General features: G+C 35.7%; 1 protein-coding gene across 6 annotated transcripts in view; it reads left to right on the forward strand.

The window, feature by feature from the left end:
* ADGRB3 (adhesion G protein-coupled receptor B3) overlaps positions 1-22,228 on the forward strand; it is a 466,021-nt gene that overhangs the window by 232,803 nt on the left and 210,990 nt on the right. For all 6 annotated transcript variants that reach the window (XM_037392627.1, XM_037392623.1, XM_037392625.1 and 3 more), the window contains 2 exons: positions 1,641-1,709; positions 5,567-5,675. In XM_037392627.1, coding sequence (XP_037248524.1) covers positions 1,641-1,709; positions 5,567-5,675 — 178 coding nt within the window. The remainder of the gene's footprint in view (positions 1-1,640; positions 1,710-5,566; positions 5,676-22,228) is intronic.

Consider the following 22,228-nt stretch of genomic DNA (forward strand, 5'->3'; position numbering starts at 1 on the left):
TCCTGTCTTTAATCCCCATCATCCTGTCCAAATGTATACTTGTCATTTTCACAGGAGCTTGCTGAGCCGTTTCCTTTCGTTTCATGAAGTTTTGCATTAACTGAAGCTTATAGATATTTTGCTACTGACTTCAGTGAGAGAAGAATTGTACTCTCATTAATGTACGATTTTGCCCAAGTTCACCTAAGTGTCAGACACCTCTATATTAAGTTTGCCAAGTTAAAGTAATTTTTATCTGTGTAAATTTTATGGTTAACGTAAGTAACTTCCTAATATGAGGCAAAGATGATCCTCTCATTTGTCAAGTAGTTAGTGTTACCAGAATAAACAGATAAAAACATTTTTATGTAAAAATAGTTTTCATGTAAAAACAGCTTACACAAATTTTATTCGATTTTGTATCCTACAATGATTTACTTACATGGTTGTGAGACACCTAAACTGTCTGTGACATCTCATATTTTGAAATTAGTGTCATTTAAAGCACAACCACTGAATCCATAATACACTAAGAGTGGAAGTTATTTCTGCTTTCATTTCTGCTTCTTGCCATGGATTTGAATGCTTTGTACTTTCATTAACAGTGAGTTAAAGTTACTTTGTACTTAAACCTTATTTAAGCCCTATTTAGCTCCCCAAAATGGCTAAAATGTAAGTGCATGTGAGGGAATGACCATTAATTCAAGTTTTGATAGGTTCCTATGGTTGATATTCCACTTAGAGATTTTTTAGAAGTTGCAAGTATCTTAATTGCACTCTTCAGCTAAGGTCAGTGGAAACTACATCTATTTTTTATGAAGGAACAGATAAAATATAATTGGCAGGCTGTAGAAAAAATTGACATTCTGCACAAAAAGTGATACAGACCTGAGAACAGACTGCACTAATTAAAGACGAAGTTGAGAATACAAATTGGTAGATAGAGCAGACAAAATTAGAAAGGAGAGTTCTCCACAAGCACTTGGAATAAAGTGATTTTTAAAATGTGTGATTTAAAAGCTAAACACCCTGGCTTTTGCTTGCTTTTTTTCCCTTATAGTTAAATGAATAGGAAAATAAGATAAATAAATTGACAGTTTTAGGTCAATGAAACATAAATTAATTATTCAGTTTCTGTTGACATTACTAAAAGGACAGAGGCAAATGTAATGTTTAAAAATAAGATGCACCTGGTTTCACACAGCATTTACCAATGAAATACACTTGTATTTCCTATTTATGATCATTAAACATCATTTTCATGTTTTGAATAGACACTAGTGATCATGAGTCTGATGTTTTCTTAGTGTACTTTGGTTATTAGTAAAATAGATAATAGTCTGGTTTCTGGAATGAGAGCAACTTGAAAATAGAACACCGTCACATTTAGAAGTTTGGCAACTTTAGAACGGTTCTTGTTTTATACAAAGTAGTAGTATGGAATCTGATTATATAGCCAGAAATTAACAACTAACCATAAAATATATGTGTTCTTTTACCAGTCTAATATATTATTTTGTTACCTCATCTCTTCAACTGCAAGAAAATAGACTGCAGAACTGCATCTGTAATAAAGGAAAAACTTTCTTAATATCAAGTTAAGGATATAACAGTTTATGCTATTGAAAATAATTTTAATTTGTCTTTAACTGATTTTTCAGAACTTCTTTCAAATCATTAGTAACCTCTTAGATGAAGAAAACAAGGAGAAATGGGAAGATGCACAACAGGTAAGATTTGCATTCTGTAACTCACCAATTTAAAAAATTGGAAACTATTTGTATTATGACATTCACTGCATCAGAAACCACGCGTTATTTCAGTAAGTCATGACAAAGTGGACTGTATGGTTTTAAAAATCAGGTTAGACATATACCCTGCTGGGTGAAAGGAAATCCTAAGTGAGACAATGTTTTGGAAATAACTGATCCTTTTCAAAAAGGAGTAATTTCAGGACCCACTGGTGAATTCTTTAGATTAAAATTCTATGAAGAATATAAGGCAATTCTCTTGATGAACAGATTTTCATTGCTTTCCATGGGATTATTCATTCTGTCTTTGCTTTTGATGTTTTAATGAACTACATAAAAAAGCTTAAAAATGCTAATAAAGGTTAGGTGCAATGGTGCTTTTGTTAGAAGACATCAGAACTCACCTAAAGAACTCATATGACACCACCAAACAACTTACAGAAATTTAAACAGTAGACCTTTTTTAAAAGATTGTATTTAGGAGAACATTTGTGATCATTAAGACTGACAAATTTCTGGCATAAATTAGATATGATGATAGCACTTTATAAAACAGTAAAGTCTAAAAGCCCAATAAATTTATAATAAAAGAATTTAAAATTCAAATTAAAACTATTTTTTTCTTTGGTATAAGTATTTCCTACATGTTTATACCAAGAACATTATAGGCCAATGTTAATATTTTTGTTCATGAACATGACCATAGAACTATCAAATTTATTCAGATACAAATATCAGTGAGAATGAGGATGAACAGATAATTATGTACAGAGAAAAAAATATGGAGGTAGTCAAAGGCAGGAAAATATTTCTATCTGAAGAACAATTAAAAAAAGCAAGTTATTTCAGTATGGAAAAGTGTCAACTGCAGTTATGTGCAATAGATTTTAAAATCAGGAGTGGATTGGAGAGTGTCATGCAGGATTGATGAATCTATTCACTATCTATTCTTGTAAAATAACTAAAGGACCTCATATAGTGGCAGATTCAGAATGGATACAAGGAGATACTTCCTCTACAGAAGGTCAGGTTGCAGAATTTCTTGCTGCTGAATGTACACAAGTCAAAAAAGTAAATAGACAAATTAATGAAAGAAAAGTCAATACCGGACTGTTAAATGAAAGACCCCATTTTTGCTTAGGGAAGTCCTTTGGCAAAAAAAGTGCTAAAGGCTGGGCAAAAATTCCAAAAGAAGTATCACTGTGTGCATGCCCCTTTATACTCTTCCTTCAACATCTGCTATTTGCTGCTATCAAAGGCAAGAAGACAGCTTACATAGATCTTTGGTCTGCTCTTGTATGGTCATTGCCGCTGTGTTATATAGATACTTGAAATTTGTTTACTTTTAATGTAGTTCTTAATAAATCACCAGGTGTTTAAAGGTCTTCGAAGCTATTTAACTTCATTTTTGTAAGCTCATCTTTAAGACTAAGAAAGGGAAGATTAGAACTTTTCACTACCAATACAAACCTTGCAGTAGACATAACTTGCTGCAGCTGACCCATTGTAATTTAGCCAGGAATCTTATTTTTCTTTCACTGTTTTTCTGTTGCTCTGTGTAACAGCCAGCTACAAAAATAGACAATGTCATTTCCCTTAGTGGTGGTGGATGGCAGCAGCAAAATCACATGCATGTGGGCAGTTTCTATAAACAGCACCAACATTATTTGAACCAATATTAAACAACTATTTTAGCCCAACTAATGAACTGACAGGATACCACTCCTTATGTTATCAGCCTTGTCTTCTTCTACCTCCACCCTGCCTTCTACCTTCTACCTTACCCATGCCATGTTCACCATCTGTCCTATGAAGATCAGGGGATGACAACGCCTAAGAGGAAATGATGAAAACGTAGATGTGAAAGAGGGAACAACAAATATATAGTACCCTCATTGCTGCTGGTAAAAGAAGTGGTGTTGAAAAAGGGAGAGGAGACAAGTTATTTCTACTCTTCTGTAGCTCCTTCTTTCTACCTGGTAATTCATTGTCTTGCAGACCTGAGTACAGCACTGGTGGGCAGGCAGGAACACAAGCAAGCACCAAGATGAGCTGAATGCGGGAGTAGCGGGGCAATAGCTGCCTGGTGACAAAGCTAGGGAATTCACTAAATCTTTGACTACTGAGTTATGACACCTGAAGAGACCATACCGCTGGTCATGTTACTGCTCTTAGGCAGTTACATGACCATTCTCCAAGAAACTATTGAAGCAAGTCATTCTTCATACTGGCTAGGAGGGGTGATCTGAACTCCAAAGGTTCTTTTCTTTCACTATTGAAAATAAAAAAAGCACTTTCCTATACAAAATACTCCTTTCTATCATATTTTGGATAAAAAGACTGAAAAGTTATGTTTAAATATAATTGGATTTTAAAACAGAAAAAATATTATTTGAAATTACTGCATCCTGTGCAAATACTTTTTTAGTTTTTATGTCAAAATCAAGGTAGGAATCAAACTTGAAAAGAATGTGTGCAAGTCATTATGTGCTGCAAATACAATCTTGTGCAAACACTACTGACTCATTAAAAAAAAAGTAAAAGGTGACTGTTTCCAGTTCAGCCCCTCAGCTGACGATTTTTTTTGTAATGAAACATTGCAAACCAAGGGGCAGCCTAACCAACATTTTTTGCCAGCTGTCATGGTTTTCTTGAACTCTGCAGCAACTGTTAATATAGATCTGTTAGCCTGTTTTCTGGATTCTTTGCTGGAAAGAGAATCTTACTCACTGTCAGCAAGTTTCTGACTTTCTATCAAGTATACAGCTGTAATGCCTCAGCACATCTTTTTTCTAGACTAAATTCCAGCAGTTTATACCATTAATTACAGGTTATATAGCATTCAGATAAACTGCGCTCACTTTAATACTTGCCTTTTGTTAAGAGCTGATGTAAAGCACTGCACGCAGGAAACCAAGTCCACAACACACAAGTTTATACTGGTGTTTCAAAACACAGGAGCTATTCTGCATGTTCTTCATCACCATCTGTTTGCATCCTATTGATTAATCAGTACTTCAGATTTATAAAAATGAAGAGTACCTCTATAACACTGACTGTTCGACAGTTCTGCTGAAGCTATTACTATAAAATTTTATGTGCAAGAACTAGGGTGAAAAAATATTTTCACTGAAATTTATTAGTACATAATCTGTGAGTATGTGTGTTATGAATGAGATGGATGCAAAACCCAGACTTAGTACCTCAGTAACTCATCATTAGTAAAATGGAAGTTGTCTCCTTCACCTGAAGCAGTGTTTGCAACCTTTTAAGATCATAAATGTCACAACAAAATCTTCATAAAAATGGTATTGCTGCCCTACCTTTTATAAAAAAGATCCATGTAGAAGACAAAGCACATTGTGAAATTCTCTGTCCTGAGCTGAGAAGCTATGGATCTAGACAGATAAAGCATGATGAAGATGGAGCACAGCAAGCTGGAATTTATAGTCTCTATAGACATGTTTTAGAGTCTTTAGACCCGGTAGTGGAAAGAATGAATTGAATGTTGCTCATAAAGTGAAATTTGGAGATCTCACTGATACAAACTAAAAAACACCTTAACAGGTCATCTATTCTTTTTCTATTGCAAAGTACTCTATTACTGAAAATTGTCCTGTTCATAACAGGCCATGAAAACTAAAAATTATTTTTAATGTATATGATACAAGCAAAGTTTTAAAGCTTTTTAATAACCGTTTTGATCCTTATTTTTCTTTTTTCTTTTTTTTAATGATGCATCATTATTTGTTGAATGTAACAATTTTTTTATGGTTTTGGGATCATAGTAGATTTTGATATTATAGTTAATGGCATGTCTGACCTTCCTTTGTTAGATCTATCCGGGCTCAGTGGAGTTAATGCAGGTGATTGAAGATTTTATACACATTGTTGGAATGGGAATGATGGACTTTCAGAATTCATACCTAATGACTGGAAATGTAGGTAAGAAATAGGAATTTCTTCTATCAAATTTATGACCTATTGAAAATCAGAAATTGCAAGTATATACTATAGAGTTGCTGCTTCTATCAAGATCCAGATTGGGCTGCTCCTCCTCCTCCAGATTGTCTCTGTTGCTTGATTATCTCCTCTCTGGTTTAACACACTTGGTATGCCTTACACGTGGGACTTCTTTATAATCATATCTTAAGATCTAAATGCAGTTTCAGACTCTAAATAAAATTCAGAAAATACTTACCAGAATACTATGAACTGTAGGTATATATTATAGCATTTCCATGATATAAGTTTTTTCAAATGGTAATTTAGAAAATCATGCTAATTAAGAAATTAATATATCCTTAGTAGCTTGAGAAATGTTAAATTTGTTGACAGTGTCTCTTTTAATATTCTGTTCTCCCAAAGAACAGTCTTTGCACATGCTATGATGTGATAATAATCAGCATAGACAGATAAGCAGTAATTAAAAAAAAAAATCTATTAGTTGCCAAATAATTTAAGCCTATGGATTCTTACATTAGTTTTTGCTATGTGTGACAGCTTCAAAATTTTATTCAGATTTATTTTTCAAACTTTGTTTTCAGCACTGGAGAGTTGCCAGGCAATATAATCAAATAATAACAAACATCAAATATGAAGATGCTTAGCAATTGAATTCCACTTCCTGGTAAATGCTTCTGCAATACCCCATCATTTTATTAACAATTCAACCATAAACAGGAGTTTGAAAAGCTCTTTTCTAAGTATTTAGTCTTTGCTTAGTATCTTCCTTCCTGATATAGAAAGTATCAATTTACTTTCTATAGCGAAACTTTTATAATGCCAGGAAAGTGTTAGGTAGTTGTATGTAATGAACAAATTCAAAATATATGTTTGTCTGATAGCAAAACTTCTGTTGTCAATACATTCTTTCAGATCTTCAGTTAGCGTCTTCCAGCATCTATATGTCAGTCAGTTCTTCAGCAAGTCATTAGAACTCCTTAGAAGATATGGCCATTTATAAATTAGAGGGAGAATAAAGCAGGGAAATTATTGCAATGTCCCTATTGAAAATGTAACTTGCTGTGCAATAATAAATATTTATTATTGTTGTCCAGTTCATATCCAGATTGACAGGACTGTGAACACTAGCCCCTGTAAGGCACAGCCTTGTATTGGAGATATGTCAAAAAAATCACCAAAAAGAACACTGGCAGTCTTAAGATTTTTTTAAACATTTCAGTAGGCAGTATGGGGAACTTTAGCTTTTAACCAGTGATTTATTATTTCTGTTGTTTACTGTTTGCACTGTAGTACCACTTAAAGCTTCTTCCAGTTGTCAGTCCTTCATTATGCTAGACCCTGCAAAAATTTATAAAGAAAAGTATCTTTCTTAAAATGCTTGTTCCTTGACATTTTTATGACAAAATAAAAAGATGAATTTATTTAAAGAGCAGAGCCTGTGCTGCTTGGCATGTTGTACTGCATTCTGATCTGTTTGTCCTCTAAAAACGTGCAAAAAAACCCCACTGCAAAATGTTTTAAGAAGATGCGTTCAAATAATCTGTGTGTTTACATATTCATGTCTTCAACTGGGAAACAGCAACAACTTTCCAATTGAATCAGAAAACGTGCTGTGCACTGGCTAGCCTAGATAACTGCATAATCTTAACAGACTTTCTTTTGATTATCTTTCTCTTCCCACATGGAAGATATTTTTATGTGCTCAGGAGTAGGTCTGTTCTTAACAGTATAACCGTCAAAGGAATAGAAACAAAATGAGAAAAGTAAAATGTATTTATTCTGACTACCTAGCTCTGTGCCTTGACATACTGGCATGAGTTTGTCCTCTCTTTTCTTGGTCAACCATCAAAAAAGTACAGGGTCACTTATTGACCAGAATATTTGAGCTCAGGTGACATGGTGAAATGGGGACTTGAGGTTGTAATCAGCAAGGACTAATTTCTTATTTTCACAAACAAGGAAGGCTCTGCAACAATTCTGTTTTGGTGAGTTATCCTTAGAGGGTTGATGTACTTGGAATTTAGGGAACATTTATGTTGATCTCAAGTGAGAGGAATTAACTATACAGTTATTGTTGTCTTGTCTTAGCATTAATTCTACTGTTCCAAAAAGAGTTTCAAAATGTGTAAGGGCCTGTTTATAAGTGGTAATAATAATCTTGTCATTTAAGTCATGAAATGAATTCCATGCAGGAGGCAGATATATGCAGAAAGGAGGTCCAACTTTTATATATTCATCTTTAAGCACAACTATCCAATAGTTATTCCATAGGTTTTTAACTATAAAATATTCCCTCAGCATCTTCAGATACTTGAAATGCCTTTTGATGTATTTTCATTTTAGAATCACCTGTTTTCAGATATATGAGAAAAAGGATTCAGTACTAAAGATGAACTGCAGCTTCTTGTCAGAAAAAAACCCTTTTCTGTAGCAAATTTCACAGTATTGCAGAGTGCTTGCTTTCCTTCTACAAATTTCAGTTTACAAGCTCATTTCTAATTGAATGGCACTATAGTGGTCCATATACAATTTGAACATCTAATTGTGTTTGACAGTTATGCTAATCTCCTGAGATCCTTCGCAGATGGAATTTTATTTTCTCATTCTTTCAAGACACAGAAGCAAGTAATTGTGATTTAACAAGTTACTACACAACAGCCACACTGCTATGACTGTCCATTGCACATTCTCAGCTCATGACACATGGGAAGCAATTAAAGTTACTTTAACTATATGGTGGGCTATACCAAGCCACATTATTATACATTTGAAAGTAGCTAAGAAGGTCCATAAGGACAGTTGCCATACAACCATAAAACTTTTCAGTGCGGTGGCGTTTAACTCAAATTCTTTATTGCTTCTGAACAAAACATCAGAGACTGGTTCCAAATCCAGATCCAGTATCTGTGTTTTGGTGTTTGTTTAGGCAGCTCAGTCAAATCAAATGCATTTCTATTAAAGCAAGGCCCATCTCCTTTTAGCTCTTCTCTCAAGGGTAGGGAATATGCTATGAAAAACTTGACCAATGTAAAAGTAATAATTTGCTTTCATCATGCATGGCTGGGACAGATGGTATTTGTTTCATGTGTGTGCTCTCAGTTTTATATTATATTCCTTTAAGAAATGATTAGCTAAAATAAGAGCTTCTGATAGGAGGTGGAAGCCTCCTTCCTCATCCTGCTTCTTCTCTTCTTCTTCCTCCTCCTCCTTAGGACCAGCTGAGCAGGCACAGGAAAAGGATAGTGTGAAAAAACAGGAGCTTTTACTACCACTCGGAGTCCCTGAACTAGCTGAAAGCAGAGACCCACCTGCAAGGATAAAACATGCAGTGGGAGAAAAGCTTTTAAACCATATAACCATTCTGTGTTAACTACTTGCTTTCACTTTTCTCTGTTTTAAAAGATGAGTTCCTGATTTTGATCAAAGAATTGATCTTGGCTTTTCACAGCCTTTTGAACTTTTGAGGAGAGCTGAAGGTCTACACAGATCTACCTCAGAGCTTTGGCTGATTTGGGAGTCTATCGCAGTAAGCCATTAACAGTTCTGAAGAAATGTACTAAAAGGTGGCTGAACTGCTATCAAGAAATATTCATCCTTTAATTAAAAAAAAATTGCTAGACTGGAAGACTGGAGTACCATAAGCATAACTGTCTTTAAAGGTATAGGTGCAATGTGGAACTGGAAATAGAGAGCAGTATCAGGAGATACATATTTTAATGGCAGATTAAAATTCTCTTTAAAGGAAAATTTTCCCTCTTATCAAATAAATTTCCTTAAGAGCAGCTGTGAAAAAAAATGCTTAAAGAAGTCTTTCTTGCCAAAAATCAAGCTTTTAAAAGATATCAATGAGAACATCAAATTGTTTGAATTGCAGTGTGTTTTCATGGATGTTATTTGGAACTGGCAGAAAATAAACAGAATTTTCAGCACGATAAAAGCCACTTTTTGTTAATGATTAATTGTTAATAATGTTAATTTATGAATACTGTTGTTCAAGTGACCAGTAATGTTTTAAAATATGCAGATAACACAAAGTTATTTAGTCTAGTCAAAGACATGAAAAACTGAAGGTCTCCAGGGGTTATAGCAAAATGAAAAGAAGAGGGTATCCACTGACAAATTAAATTCAGTGTGACAAAGCATGTAAGAGGGAGTAGCTCAAACCATACATAATGTAGGGGTCTATAATAATTTAGTAAAATCCCATGGTCATTTTTCAGCAAAGCTTAGAAAAGAACAACAGGATTAGTGTGCAAAAAGAGCAGTCTAAAGAAAATACAGAATTTTCTTTTAATTTTCAGTAACCATCATTTCCAATGCTCTTTTCAGTTGAGATTACATGGTTGGGATTCATTTTACTTCCTCTAAGCATCACACAGTTTGTCAAAGCCACCCAAAGCTTCTTTTATGGTCAAGACAAACTACTGCCCAGGAGCGCAATTCATACCACCTCAGACATCTAAAGTAAGGGCATAGGTTGCCTTCTGGAAGTTCTTCCACTGGCTATAAAAACAGCCCAGTCACTAGCTTAGGTTTGAATGATTCATGTCATCTAAAACAAAGAGGAGTGCTAAGCTGTGAGTAAATAAAACCTGTAGACACACAGAGGTTCAGAGCTGCATGATAAAAGCAAAACAAACAAACAAACAAACAAACAAACAAACAAAAAACCAAACAAAAACAAACAACCAAAAAAACCATTGAGAATTGGAATTATTAGAATAGATATTTGACAACAAATTGTTAAAAAGGGACTAGACGTACGCAACTGAAAAGTGAATGAAAAGAGAAACTAGGCTGACATTTCTGTTAAATCTTGCTCACAGGAAAAGTGAAGATTCTTAACTAAACTATACATTAGCACTTTTAATTCTGAATAAACAAGAGGCCAAGGTTTTAAGAGGATTAAAATAAAAACAAGTAGATATCTATGTGGTGAATGCAGCTAGCTGTGATGAATATTATATAAAAAAATGAAGAGGTCCAAGCCATGCTTCCATGCATAAATCAGCTTCTATCTGTTATCTCTCTACTTAAAAATGGCTACTACAACACTGGTACTCTGATGAGTAATCTGACCCAGTATAGTAATTAACATAGAATTTAAGACTTCACACTGATCTGCTTAGATAAGCTGTATAAATATTGGCAGAGAACAAAGTCTAATTTCTGCCTTCACAGACAGTCTAGGATGCCATAGGGGAGAAAATTATTTTAAAAGTGTCCATTGTTTTATGTTTTTGCATACTTTCTTGTTCCCCCTTCAATCTTCCATTCCACGTTCATATCCATGAAATTTGCACCAAAAGGTTAAATAATCCTGTAGGCTTGTGGAGTGTATCTTAAAATTTTCCAGTCCTAGCTAGAGGTATGTAGGAATTTTAGTGACCAAAGGAGCTTTCAGAAGACGTACCTACTCTAGCTGTAAGACACTAGCAATGGTACACCTGAGCTAGAACTAGAAAATGAGCAAGCTGGATTTCTGTCTGTTACTGTGGGTTCATTCACCTTTTCCCAAGTAAGATTTTTAGGCCTTCTAAACTGTAGATCCTGTTCATAATTTCACGAAGCCTCTCCACATTATATGACTTGTTTACATACCCTAATAGCATCTGTCTAGTCTGCTTATTGTTTGATTGTTTTTTGTCAGAGTTAGTGATGTGTACCTTAAATGCAGCACTCAAGATTCTCTCTTATATATCATAAATATCATACTAGCTTAAAGTATACCAAGGGACTGAATTTGTTTTAATGTTTGAAAGGGTCTTTTTTGTAATATATTAAAGATACAGAAAAAAAGCCACAGCATTGATAATAACTCATCAAAAAGTGTAAAGAACATGTCTGAAATTTTCAGTTTGGAAAAAACTATTTTAATAACTGCATTCACATATACTCAGAATTAGTTTGTACTGAAATTACTGCTTGTTCTGAGGCTGTGTAGTGCTAAAGCACAGTATTGTGAATTTTAAAGTGGATAATTGTGGTGAATAAAAATTCAGCTGGTAAAATTTCAACATGTTCTCCCAATAGAAAGAAAGTCATTTCTGTCAGACAAATGAAAATGGAAATTCCATAGAATGACCCAAAACAGCCATACAGATTTCTCTCCTGTTTCCATCAAGTTATTCCAGAATGCCCCGTGTTTTCACAAAGAAAAATTTAAGGGTACAGCTTTCACTTTTAAGGAACCACTGTGTGGATTCCACTTGTTATTTTTAAGCAGATGATCAGGAATCATTCCTCGTGGTATATCATTGTTGATGTGCTTATATCATGTGATGTACAATACCTTTGTAATGATTAATATAATTATGGTTGATTTTGTCAAGAACAAATTTTCTCAAGGAAAAAAAATAAGTCAATGCATGTTTTGCAATGAAATGCATTCCTAATAGATAGAAAAACCAAGTCCCCTTTAATTCATAGAGCACTTATATTCTCTTCAGATTTCTACCTAGCTTTTGAATAACTAATAAAATATACACCAAGGTCAGCAATATTCAGCTAACAATTTTTTCTTTTATATTAATACGTAATTTTGCTATATATACTTTTGCCCATTTTCATTGTCTAATATTGCACTTCTTCAGATGTAGCTCATCAGTCTTTCCTGCCCCAAACCTTTACCCTGCCTGCTGAGCAGATGCTTTGTTAATGTGAAAGTGGGCATCTGTCACACTTCTTTCTTCACTCCTCAAAAACTCCTTCAACTCCCAAGATTCATACACAGCCAGTGTCACTCCACTCTCCTGTTTCTATATCCTTCATTTGCTCAAACCGTATGTAACAATCGTCTGGTCGGTAAAAGCTACCAGAAGGAACAGAGAAAAATAGACAAAAGAATAGGAAAACTACAGAGAGGTGAATTGGAATTTTTTTATACCCTTATATACTTCTGCTTCACCTATATATATATTTATATTATTTCCTTCACAGCAGCCTCAGCAATTTCTTGATCAGATCAGTATGTTGGCTTTCAGAACGCTCAAGCTTTCTCCACTGATTAAAGGAGTAAAACTGCACATATATTTTGAAGGTGTAGCTCATCACAGTGTCTGATTTAGTGCCTGTACATGATCAAGAGCTCATATTTCTTTCTCAATATCAAATAAGCTTATTAAATGATTCACATTCCCTGAAAACTTAGCTGTGAACAGTGCATAAAAGAGCAGATTTCTTCCTCTCTTTTCTAAACTGCATGCTCAGGGATCCAAAGGAAATATGGCTCTCAGTTACTTAAGATTAAAAAATTACTAATATCAGGGGAATGGCTGTATGAATCTTTAGCAAACAATCTTCATAAATATAGATAAAAATCCAACTTAATTCTATGGCTATATTCTAAGTAATAGTCATAATTCAATAGTTAGTTTTGTGTATGCAATTTATTAATTATTGTTAAAGGAAAAGTTAAATAAATTAACCGTTCAGTATTTTTAAACAGTTCTACGGGAAAATGGAATAATCTAAAGTGTTTCCCTTCACTACCTTATATTAAGTAGGATACAGTAGAGTAAAGGGTTCTAAAGAAATGGAAGCTATAAAATGTACAGATACCCAGGCTTCAGTCTAATTAAAAAAAAAAAAAATGCCTCCAACTGAAACAGAAAGCAGTGCCTGCAGCCCATTTGTGGAAATAGCTTTTAACAGCATTTAAGTATATGTGTCTTAGATTCTTACATAATTTCTAAATTTCTACCTCTGTAAACTCTTTTCTGAATCATTCTGTTTATAGGCCCCTTCCTACATGAACAATTAAAAGCTGATGTTTTCTAAAGGAATCATCCAGTTTATGACAGGCCATTTTTAGGCAGGTGCACTTAAGTGTTGCCCTGAGAAATGAATTATCTGAGTTTGTTTACTTCTTTGCCTTGGACAGCTGCATCTTAAGGTGACTTCCAACAATTTCTAAGTAGAATGAGGCTTAAGGGGATAGAAATTAAGAGTCTCTGGAGACAGCTTTGAGTTAATGGGGTAAATGCACACACAGGGAGTATTATCATTTCATAGTAAGGTAGTGCCCAAGAGGCAACAATCATATTCAGTGAAGTATAGTGTCAAGATATGCCAGACAATACAGTCCTCCTGTCAAACAGGGGAGGCACCACCAGAGTGTTACAGTCTGATAACAAGATGCAATTCTGCACGAGCAGGTGACTCATTCTGGGATTTTGTATCCCTGTAAGGCAGTCAGCATGAATGCCCAGCCAGCATCTGGTGGTACATCAGCTAGGGCTGGTCAGCTAGAGCTGGTGTGGCTAAGTATTGTAAATACCAAAGTTCACCCTCAGTTTTAATGAATTCTACAGGGTTGTGTTACTCACTACTGAAAACAAAAGCAGGAAAATTAAATAGAATTAAAGTAAACCCCCACAAAATATAAATAGGAGTAAACCCAAGGAATTTCAGCTAGTAAAAATGAGCAAAAGGCAGTGGAAGCAGACTGATTTCCTGTCTGAGACTCTGGAGTCAACAGGCAATATTACGTACAAAGACTTGAGACAGCTATTAACTCTGCATGTTACTTGCAGTGTGTCAGAGATAGGTCTATTACCCAAAACACAGCTCTGTTATGAATGTGGAGGTAGCATAGTTTATACCAAGCTAAGGATGTAACATACCAGCTGCCAAAGTTTGTTTTCATTTTTGGGGTTTTCAAGGGAGGGGGGAATAAATAATATAAAAAAGCGCAAACACTCAAACAGAACACCAAAACCAAAACTTAAACAAACCAAAACACCAACAAAAAAATCCCACAAACAAACAAACACCAGAAAAGGGGTCAAAAAACTTTTACCCAGAATATTAGACAAATCAGCCTGCTGTGTTGAAAAACTACATGATTTCCTCAGTGGTGACCCTAGGTTTTCATTCCAAATAGCAGTACAGATCTGCCTCTTTCAAACCACATAGCCTGAAATTAACGTAACAATTGAGCTAACAAACTGAATAAGCATTTTTCATTTTTAATGGTAGTTTCATGAAGGTGATAGTGGGTTATTAATATCAGAGAATAGTATTTTTATGGTAAATAATTATTTTGGCACTGGAGCTATAAGATATTTCTGAGATCAAACTTCAAAGCCATGTAAACATACAGATATAATTGTTGTGCCTGTGTAATTTTTATATTTTTTTTTTATATGGAGAGTTGGACTTCAGTATGCAGACCAAAGATACTATGTACGTCTCTGCAGTTCTGTTCAGATGAGATTGTATTATGGTAACAGAGCTAACGGTGTCAGCAAGATAGTTTAAAGTATCTCAAAGGATCCAAGTACTGGGTTTGCTGAAATCAAGAACAGGGTCTGAAAGCTATGAATTATCTTTTGTGCTTTGTGATTTCTGAACCCATTTCTTGGGTTTTGGTTTGCTTTCCCTTGACTTCAACTGTGAGTTTTAGGACCCTATTTGCTGCTCTGGCTCAAGGCTGAGATAGAGGGTCTTTGATAAGGTTTGTGATACAAATCAGAGGATCATTCTACTGCGGATTTTTAACAATATAGTTTGGGAAATGGTCTTATAGAAAAGATGTTTTCTCTCATTACATGAATGACTTTTCCTATAATCTGTAGTTCAAAGCTTATGCTGTCCTTTAAAGATTATTTTTTGTGGAATTCTTTTGTCTACCTTCTAAGGTCTTCCATTTTTAGTGCCAATTACATTAGCTAATAGTTAGCGGTGTTAGTTACATGTCATTTTTTGTAATACATTGCTATTAAAATCTTATGGCCTCATACTGTCTTCCATGGAGTATCATAAAAGAAGGTAGATTTCCAGTACATCTATGGGAAAATAGCATATTAGTATAGTAATTTCTCCAGAAAATCATGTCTCCGGTCCTGTTGTAGCATAGCTAGAATGTGAGCTGATCTGAAAAGCAAATACTTAGAAATCCATTCATATGGGTATAAATTGTGCCCTTTGGTGAAACATTTTTCTTTCCTATATTGGCACCAAAATCTCATCTCCAATAAAGCAGAGGAATGAAAACAGAGTGGTCTGCCCAAGGGGAAGAAACTGAGGGACAGTCATCAGGATGATTGGATCTTCAGGGACTGGCAGTCAGGCAGGCTGCTACATCTGCACGTACAAGATTTTCCTGTTTCTGAGGGAACATTTATCAAGAATAAAGCAAGCTTATCCCCTCCTTTCTCATTTTTACCTCAAGAGGGTACAATATGTTCATAAAGATTAAAGGGAATGTCTCGTTTTGCCATTAGGTATCTCAGATTATTCATTGCAGAAGCATAGAATGAATGCTTTCAATGCTCGTTTAGCTTTGAAAATTGCATCACTATCTAGGCAATGAAAAATAATGGTCTCCATTCACAGCCAACAACGCACAAAGAAAAGTTAATTTCTACAAAATGACTGCCATTTAACTTTGCCAAATTGAACTTATACATGTTTCTTGGATGAAAAGTTCCACTACTGGAAAACACGTCTGGTGATTTTATACCACATCACCTATGTTACATTCCTGGTTGTACTTAGAAATAATTTTCAGAAGTTAAAATTATAGATTTCAGATAAACTGAAATCATAAAGACTGCACATCAATAGGGTAAGACATTAAAATATGGCACTAGTTCATCTACTTAGAAGTGGTATTCAACAGCAAAGCTCAGAGAAGTTTGAAGTGTTTATGTTTGTACTGTTTACCATTTTATTCTGCAAGACATTAGAGGGGGTTTGCTAAATATGTATTTGTTCTTTGAATGTACCTGAAGCATGCATTTAGGAATTTTCTTTTAAAGCTTAGAAAACAAGGAGTCAAGTAATGCTGTATGGCCATTTTTCCTTCATGTAGGCATTTGTTAGAATATTTTCTTCTGTTCATAGTTGGGTTAATCCTTCCATTATCTAACATCATATTTGTTGGCTTTTTAATATATGGTTTGAGGGAGACTGTCTAGTGAGTCACATGTGTGCTTTTTATGGATTTTTCTTTCTTATGGCTATAATTTCTATTGATAGCACCAGCTGCTGGATCCAAATTTTTACCTGTCACTCAGCATTCTCTATGTTCACATTAATCGGCACTGTCACTGGTTTTAGTAATTTTTAGTAAAGACTCTTCTAGCTGTAGCTGAGTGTGAAATGGAATTATTAGACCTGCAGGGTTTTTTAGGTATTTTTTAGATATTTTTTTTTTAGATTTAGTGCTTCACTGGAAAAAAGCCAAACATTCCATTAAAACAGCTTAATTAAAGTTATGTTACCTTGTCCATAACTTACGGACAGTTATCACAGGTTGTCTGATAAGCTAAGAATTGCCAAATTGCCAAAACACTATTTTGTTTCTTCACAGCATTTGAACCTCTTCAAGGTAAAAAACATTAGGACTCAGTGTGTATATTACCATCATTCATGTTGAAATAGTTTCATTTAGCAGAAATATCTAAATAGGTAGGATTTTTTTCATTCAGATGAAGTCTATAGTGTATTGAGGTTTGTACTAAAGGAGAAAATTATTCTGTACTTGGTGGCTAGGGTTTTCTCAGGACTGTAAGGAAAGCAAGGTCAATTTACTGTTCCAGTGAGGTTTCTTTGTTCTTAGTTTAACCAAGGGATTATTTATAAAACCATAGTTACAGGTTTTGTTTAAGGACTTCTGTCACCCTCTTCTCCTGTCTTTATGTAATTTCCAATCATATATACCTCTGTTGAATAATATTTGTTTATTCCTATTAATGTGATTAAATTAGCTGTTTCACTTAACTGCTTTTACTTCTTGTATTGCTATGCTAAATTCTCATCAATTCCTTTTTTAATGTTTAGTGAATGTTGGTGTAAGTTTGGGGAAAAAAATTATACTATGTCTGATTAACTTCTTGCTCCAAGCAGTGCAATCAGTACGTTGTCTCAGCACATGCACTGAAAGTCTCATTTGCTGAATGATGACACTGAGCACCTTTTGAAAATACTTCGCTACCATTCAGATGTCCCTTTGCAATAAATATAGTGTAACTGTAGAACTCAAATATTTAAATCATCAAGATATAATTAATAGCCACAGTTCATATCAAATATGCTTGATTATGCTGTCTACATCTGTACTTCTACAAAAAAGTTACTGCTTTGAAATATTATCAAATAACTGAGCATTCTTACACTGACCCTTAACTTTGTTCCTCTTTCATTGAGTTTAGAAATTGATATGAATGTTTGCCACCAGAGTGCAGTTAGTTTGGTTTCCAATAAAGCACCATTTAGATGTTTTGGGATTAGGGGCAGAAAACCCATTTAGTACATCAAAAATATTCTATAAAAGCAATAACACTGTAAAAACTACACAGAACAAAGAGGGGGGAATAACTGAAAGGAAAAAAGGCATTTTTTTTCCCAGCATCGTGCAAGATACTGTTTGTTGGGTATCAATGCTATAATCAGGATATGGTGGCAAAAAAAGGATAATGTAAAATAGCACTTTTTATCGTCCAGTTCTCCAGGGAATGATTTGTACTAGGAAAGCCACCTTGTCTGTGAATTATGATCTGTAAGTGGTCAAATACTATTAGAAGGCAAGAAATATATTATTTCTGGCTATCTCCTAGATCTGACTGTGGACATAATGACAGTTATCCCAAATATGGCATGGCAGTAATAGCAAAACTGTACTTGGTTGTAGAATACTTAATGATGAATGATTTTGAAAGACTAAAAGCATAGATTATTTTTAACAGAATTTGCAGAGATTTTCAGTAAATAAATAGCTTCTCTGGCATATAAATTCAGTCACTCTGTGTTAGTACTTTCAGGTACAGGAAATTAATTGAAGGAATTGTGTTGTCTTTTTGCATCCCAAAAAACTATAGTTTAATAGAAAACAACAATTCCATCCCTGCTTATTTCCATATTTCACATTCATGATATTCTATTTAACAAGATTTCACAATTTGTAATGAAATAATGTGTGAAAACAGTCTGGAGTAAACTCTTCCTTTCTGCTTTATCGTATAGATATAGATGTGTTTTATGGAGTATTCCACATTGTAGAATTGTATTTTAACTTTATAGAGCTTCTACCTACTGGCAGTATTTCCAGGAAATAAGGGATAGTTAGCCAAAGCATTATAGTTTCAGCTTGGGGGATGCCTATTCTGAATATGTATTTCATAACCATACTGCATTGAACAGAACAAGAAATTAAAGAAGTAACAATAGCAATAAAACCAAAATTTGTATTGGAATAACTGTAGCAGAAAATAGGTTGCAGATCGGATGTAGTGCCAAAGAGACAGAAGAGTCATAGCAGGTATATATGTTAGTAATGCAAAAGTTGCAGAGCCAGTCATGGTTATGACACCTTTTGATGGCATCTGTCATGCCTCAGGAAAACCAGAGATGTCTTATTCACAGTAGTTTCTACAGATTAGCTGTCCAAAGTGGTAGTTCTCTCCTGCATGTAGAGGAAAAACTGAAGGCACTGTAAGAGCACCTGAAAAGCTGGTCTGAATCTGAATAGACTTTTTAAGAATGTGAAGCCTATCTGCTGTAGGTATAATGCTATGGTATATCTTGAATTAAATACTTTGACCAGATTCTGTGATTAGTTTTGGCACTGAGCTCAGGAGTAATGTGCTTGCATTTTATGTACTCACTCACAGGCAAGGGTTAATCCACTATTCCTAAAAAGCAGTTTAATCTCAGTATGCAATATATAGAAAATTCAGATGATAGAATGACAGATTCATAGAATCATAGAATCATTTAGGTTGGAAAAGACCTTTAAGATCATCAAGTCCAACCATAAACCCAGGAATTCCAAGTCCATGACTAAACCATGTCACCAAGCGCCCCATCTACGCATTTTTAAGATATCTCCAGGGATGGTGATTCCACCACCTCCCTGGGTAGCCTGTTACAATGCTTCACCAACCTTTCAGTGATTTTTTTTTTCCGTAACATCCAATCTAAAACTCCCCTGACACAAATTGAGGCCGTTTCCTCTTGTCCTGTAGCTTGTTACTTGGGAGAAGAGACCAACACCCACCTCACTACAATGTCCTTTTAGGTAGTTGTAGAGAGCAATAAGGTCCCCCCTCAGCCTCCTCCTCTCCAGACTAAACAACCCCAGTTCCCTCAGTTGCTCATCATAACACCTGTGCTCCAGACCCTTCACCAGCCCCGCTGCCCGTCTCTGGACACGCTCCAGCACCTCAGTGTCCCTCTTGGAGTGAGGGCCCAAAACTGAACCCAGGATTCGAGGTGCGGCCTCACCAGCGCCAAGTGCAGGGGACAATCACTGCCCTGGTCCTGCTGGCCACACTGTTTCTGATACAAGCCAGGATGCTCTTGGCCTTCTTGGCCACCTGGGCACTTGGCCACACTGCTGGCTCGTGTTCAGCTGTCTTTTGACCAGCATCCCCAGGTCCTTTTCTGCAAGGCAGCTTTGCAGCCACTCTTCCCTGAGCCTGTATGTTGCATGGGGTTATTGGGACCCAAGTGCAGGACCTGACACATGATTTTTTAAAATCCTGGGAAGGCAACACAAGCAACCCTAATAAGGCATCCCTATCCTTCTCTGTCAACTGCATTCAAAATTAATGGTCATGTAAGGCACCTGAATTCAAACAAGGGAAACAATAATGATACAACGTTCGACTTAGTTGACTAGTTGGCTGTTGGTTTTCATTCCTTTCTTAGCTGCTTGGATCTTTTTGATTCCTCCTCCCACAGCCTTGATAAATATGAAAAGTCTCTTATTTGAGGGGAGTGGGAGGGAAGAAGCAGTGGATGCTGGAGATGGGATGACCAGAATTGGATAACAAGAGCTGAGCACAAGGTCTGCATGCCATAGTGATTCATGTGATTGTGTTATAGCAGCTTATAATAACCAAGCCCTGTCATTCTTTATAGTCCCAGTTTTCTAGTTAGATATTTTTTAAACCATCTCCTCATTGTGCAGTTGTTTTATTGAAATGACCATAGTAACTCTTGAGATATTTCTCCTGAGTTATTAAAGTTAATTTAGAATTCAACAATGTGAGCACGTAAATCAAACTCAGCCTAATTAGTATTACTTACTACTTATATTGGATAGTGTCTATATGTCCCACTGAGGTAGTGATTTTTTGTTGTGCCATGCATGATGTAAACAATCTAAATAAAGTATGTGTGCATTATCCTGACAATTAGATATCACAGTGCCCCAAGATGTTTTACAATCCCTTAAGCAAATCTTAATCCACTTTATCTCCTCCATGGAGATCATTCAAGATGAATTAGAGATGCCTCCAGAAAACAAAGACCTGGTTATGAATTCCTGTGAGGACAGTTAGAATCATGGCTTGAACATGAAGCTGAGACACAGGAGACCTGTGTTTCTAACAGTTCTTTTTCACATTTTCTGCATGACTCTGCTCAAGCCTGTCTTAAAGGCATTAACCATGTAGACATTGTAGCACCTGCTTATGAAGTGCTGGTTCAGAGAGAAGCAAGAGTGGGCTGTTCTATGAGGGAAACCAGGAGACAGCAGGACATGCACAGTGGCCTTGCTGGAAAAGTCAAGGTCCCACAGCACTCAAACGAAATGAGCAGAGGAGGTCTGTGACGATAGCCAGGCCCAGCTAATATTTCAGATCACTAGACGAATCCATAGTGATGAGGCAGAGCTGACATCAAGCCAGGAAGTCAAGTCACAGTGTCAGGATCAGGATTTGGTCCAGTGGTCTCCAGGCAAGCCCATAGTGAAAAAGCAGCTCCAAGGCTGCTTGACCTTGATTCCAAATCTGCAGGTCAAGGTTAAAAAAACCAAAGTACATAGCTTACACAAACAAAGCTGATTCAGCTTAAGTGTAGCTCCTGAGTGAAGGGGCACGGACCCCCACTTCTCACAGCCCTTTTCACAGTAGTCTGATCGAAGTTACACATTTGCATTATCAGAGCTGATTTTGAGCACCAGCAGCTAAAGCTGTAGAGGTATGTGTGTGATGGGGGTGCACCGGCTTATGGCACCTTGGTACTTAGTTGAACACAAAACTCAGAATGGAAGATACCCACCAGAGAAATGATTTGATACCCACTAGAGAAATGACCAGGAAATGCTACGCTTATGACTGAATTCTTTCTGTCTCCTAAGTTAGTAAAGAAATTAGTAAAGCACTAATTTGAGACACCTCTCAGTTATCTGGCATGAATTAAGCAAATCTGCCTTTCTTCTGAACCCTTGGCTTATGTGTTGTGTCTGTTGTCAAATGAGTATTCAAATAGAGTTTTAGTCCTCCTTTCCTCCTAGATAGCTGAAGGTTTTGATGGTGATAGCCTTGAATCCTAATGGATATTCTCATCCAAAGTGAGGAACGTATGATTTATAATTCCTTCAGACGGGGATCGCCTCTTCAGAGGGGGAGGTAATCACACTAAGACCTTCCTAATCCAAGTGCTAAAAACATTAGTTCAGTAGTCTAACAGGCAGTGTTAGACCAGCAATGCTTTCTCTGACTTGACCAGCTTTTAAAGAAGAAAGCAACTGCAGATGCATTTAATGAGGGAACCAGTCTGATCAGTAAAGCTGACCAGTA

This window comes from Falco rusticolus, chromosome 6 (genome assembly GCF_015220075.1).
Source record: "Falco rusticolus isolate bFalRus1 chromosome 6, bFalRus1.pri, whole genome shotgun sequence".
NCBI classification, from domain to species: Eukaryota; Metazoa; Chordata; class Aves; order Falconiformes; family Falconidae; genus Falco; species Falco rusticolus.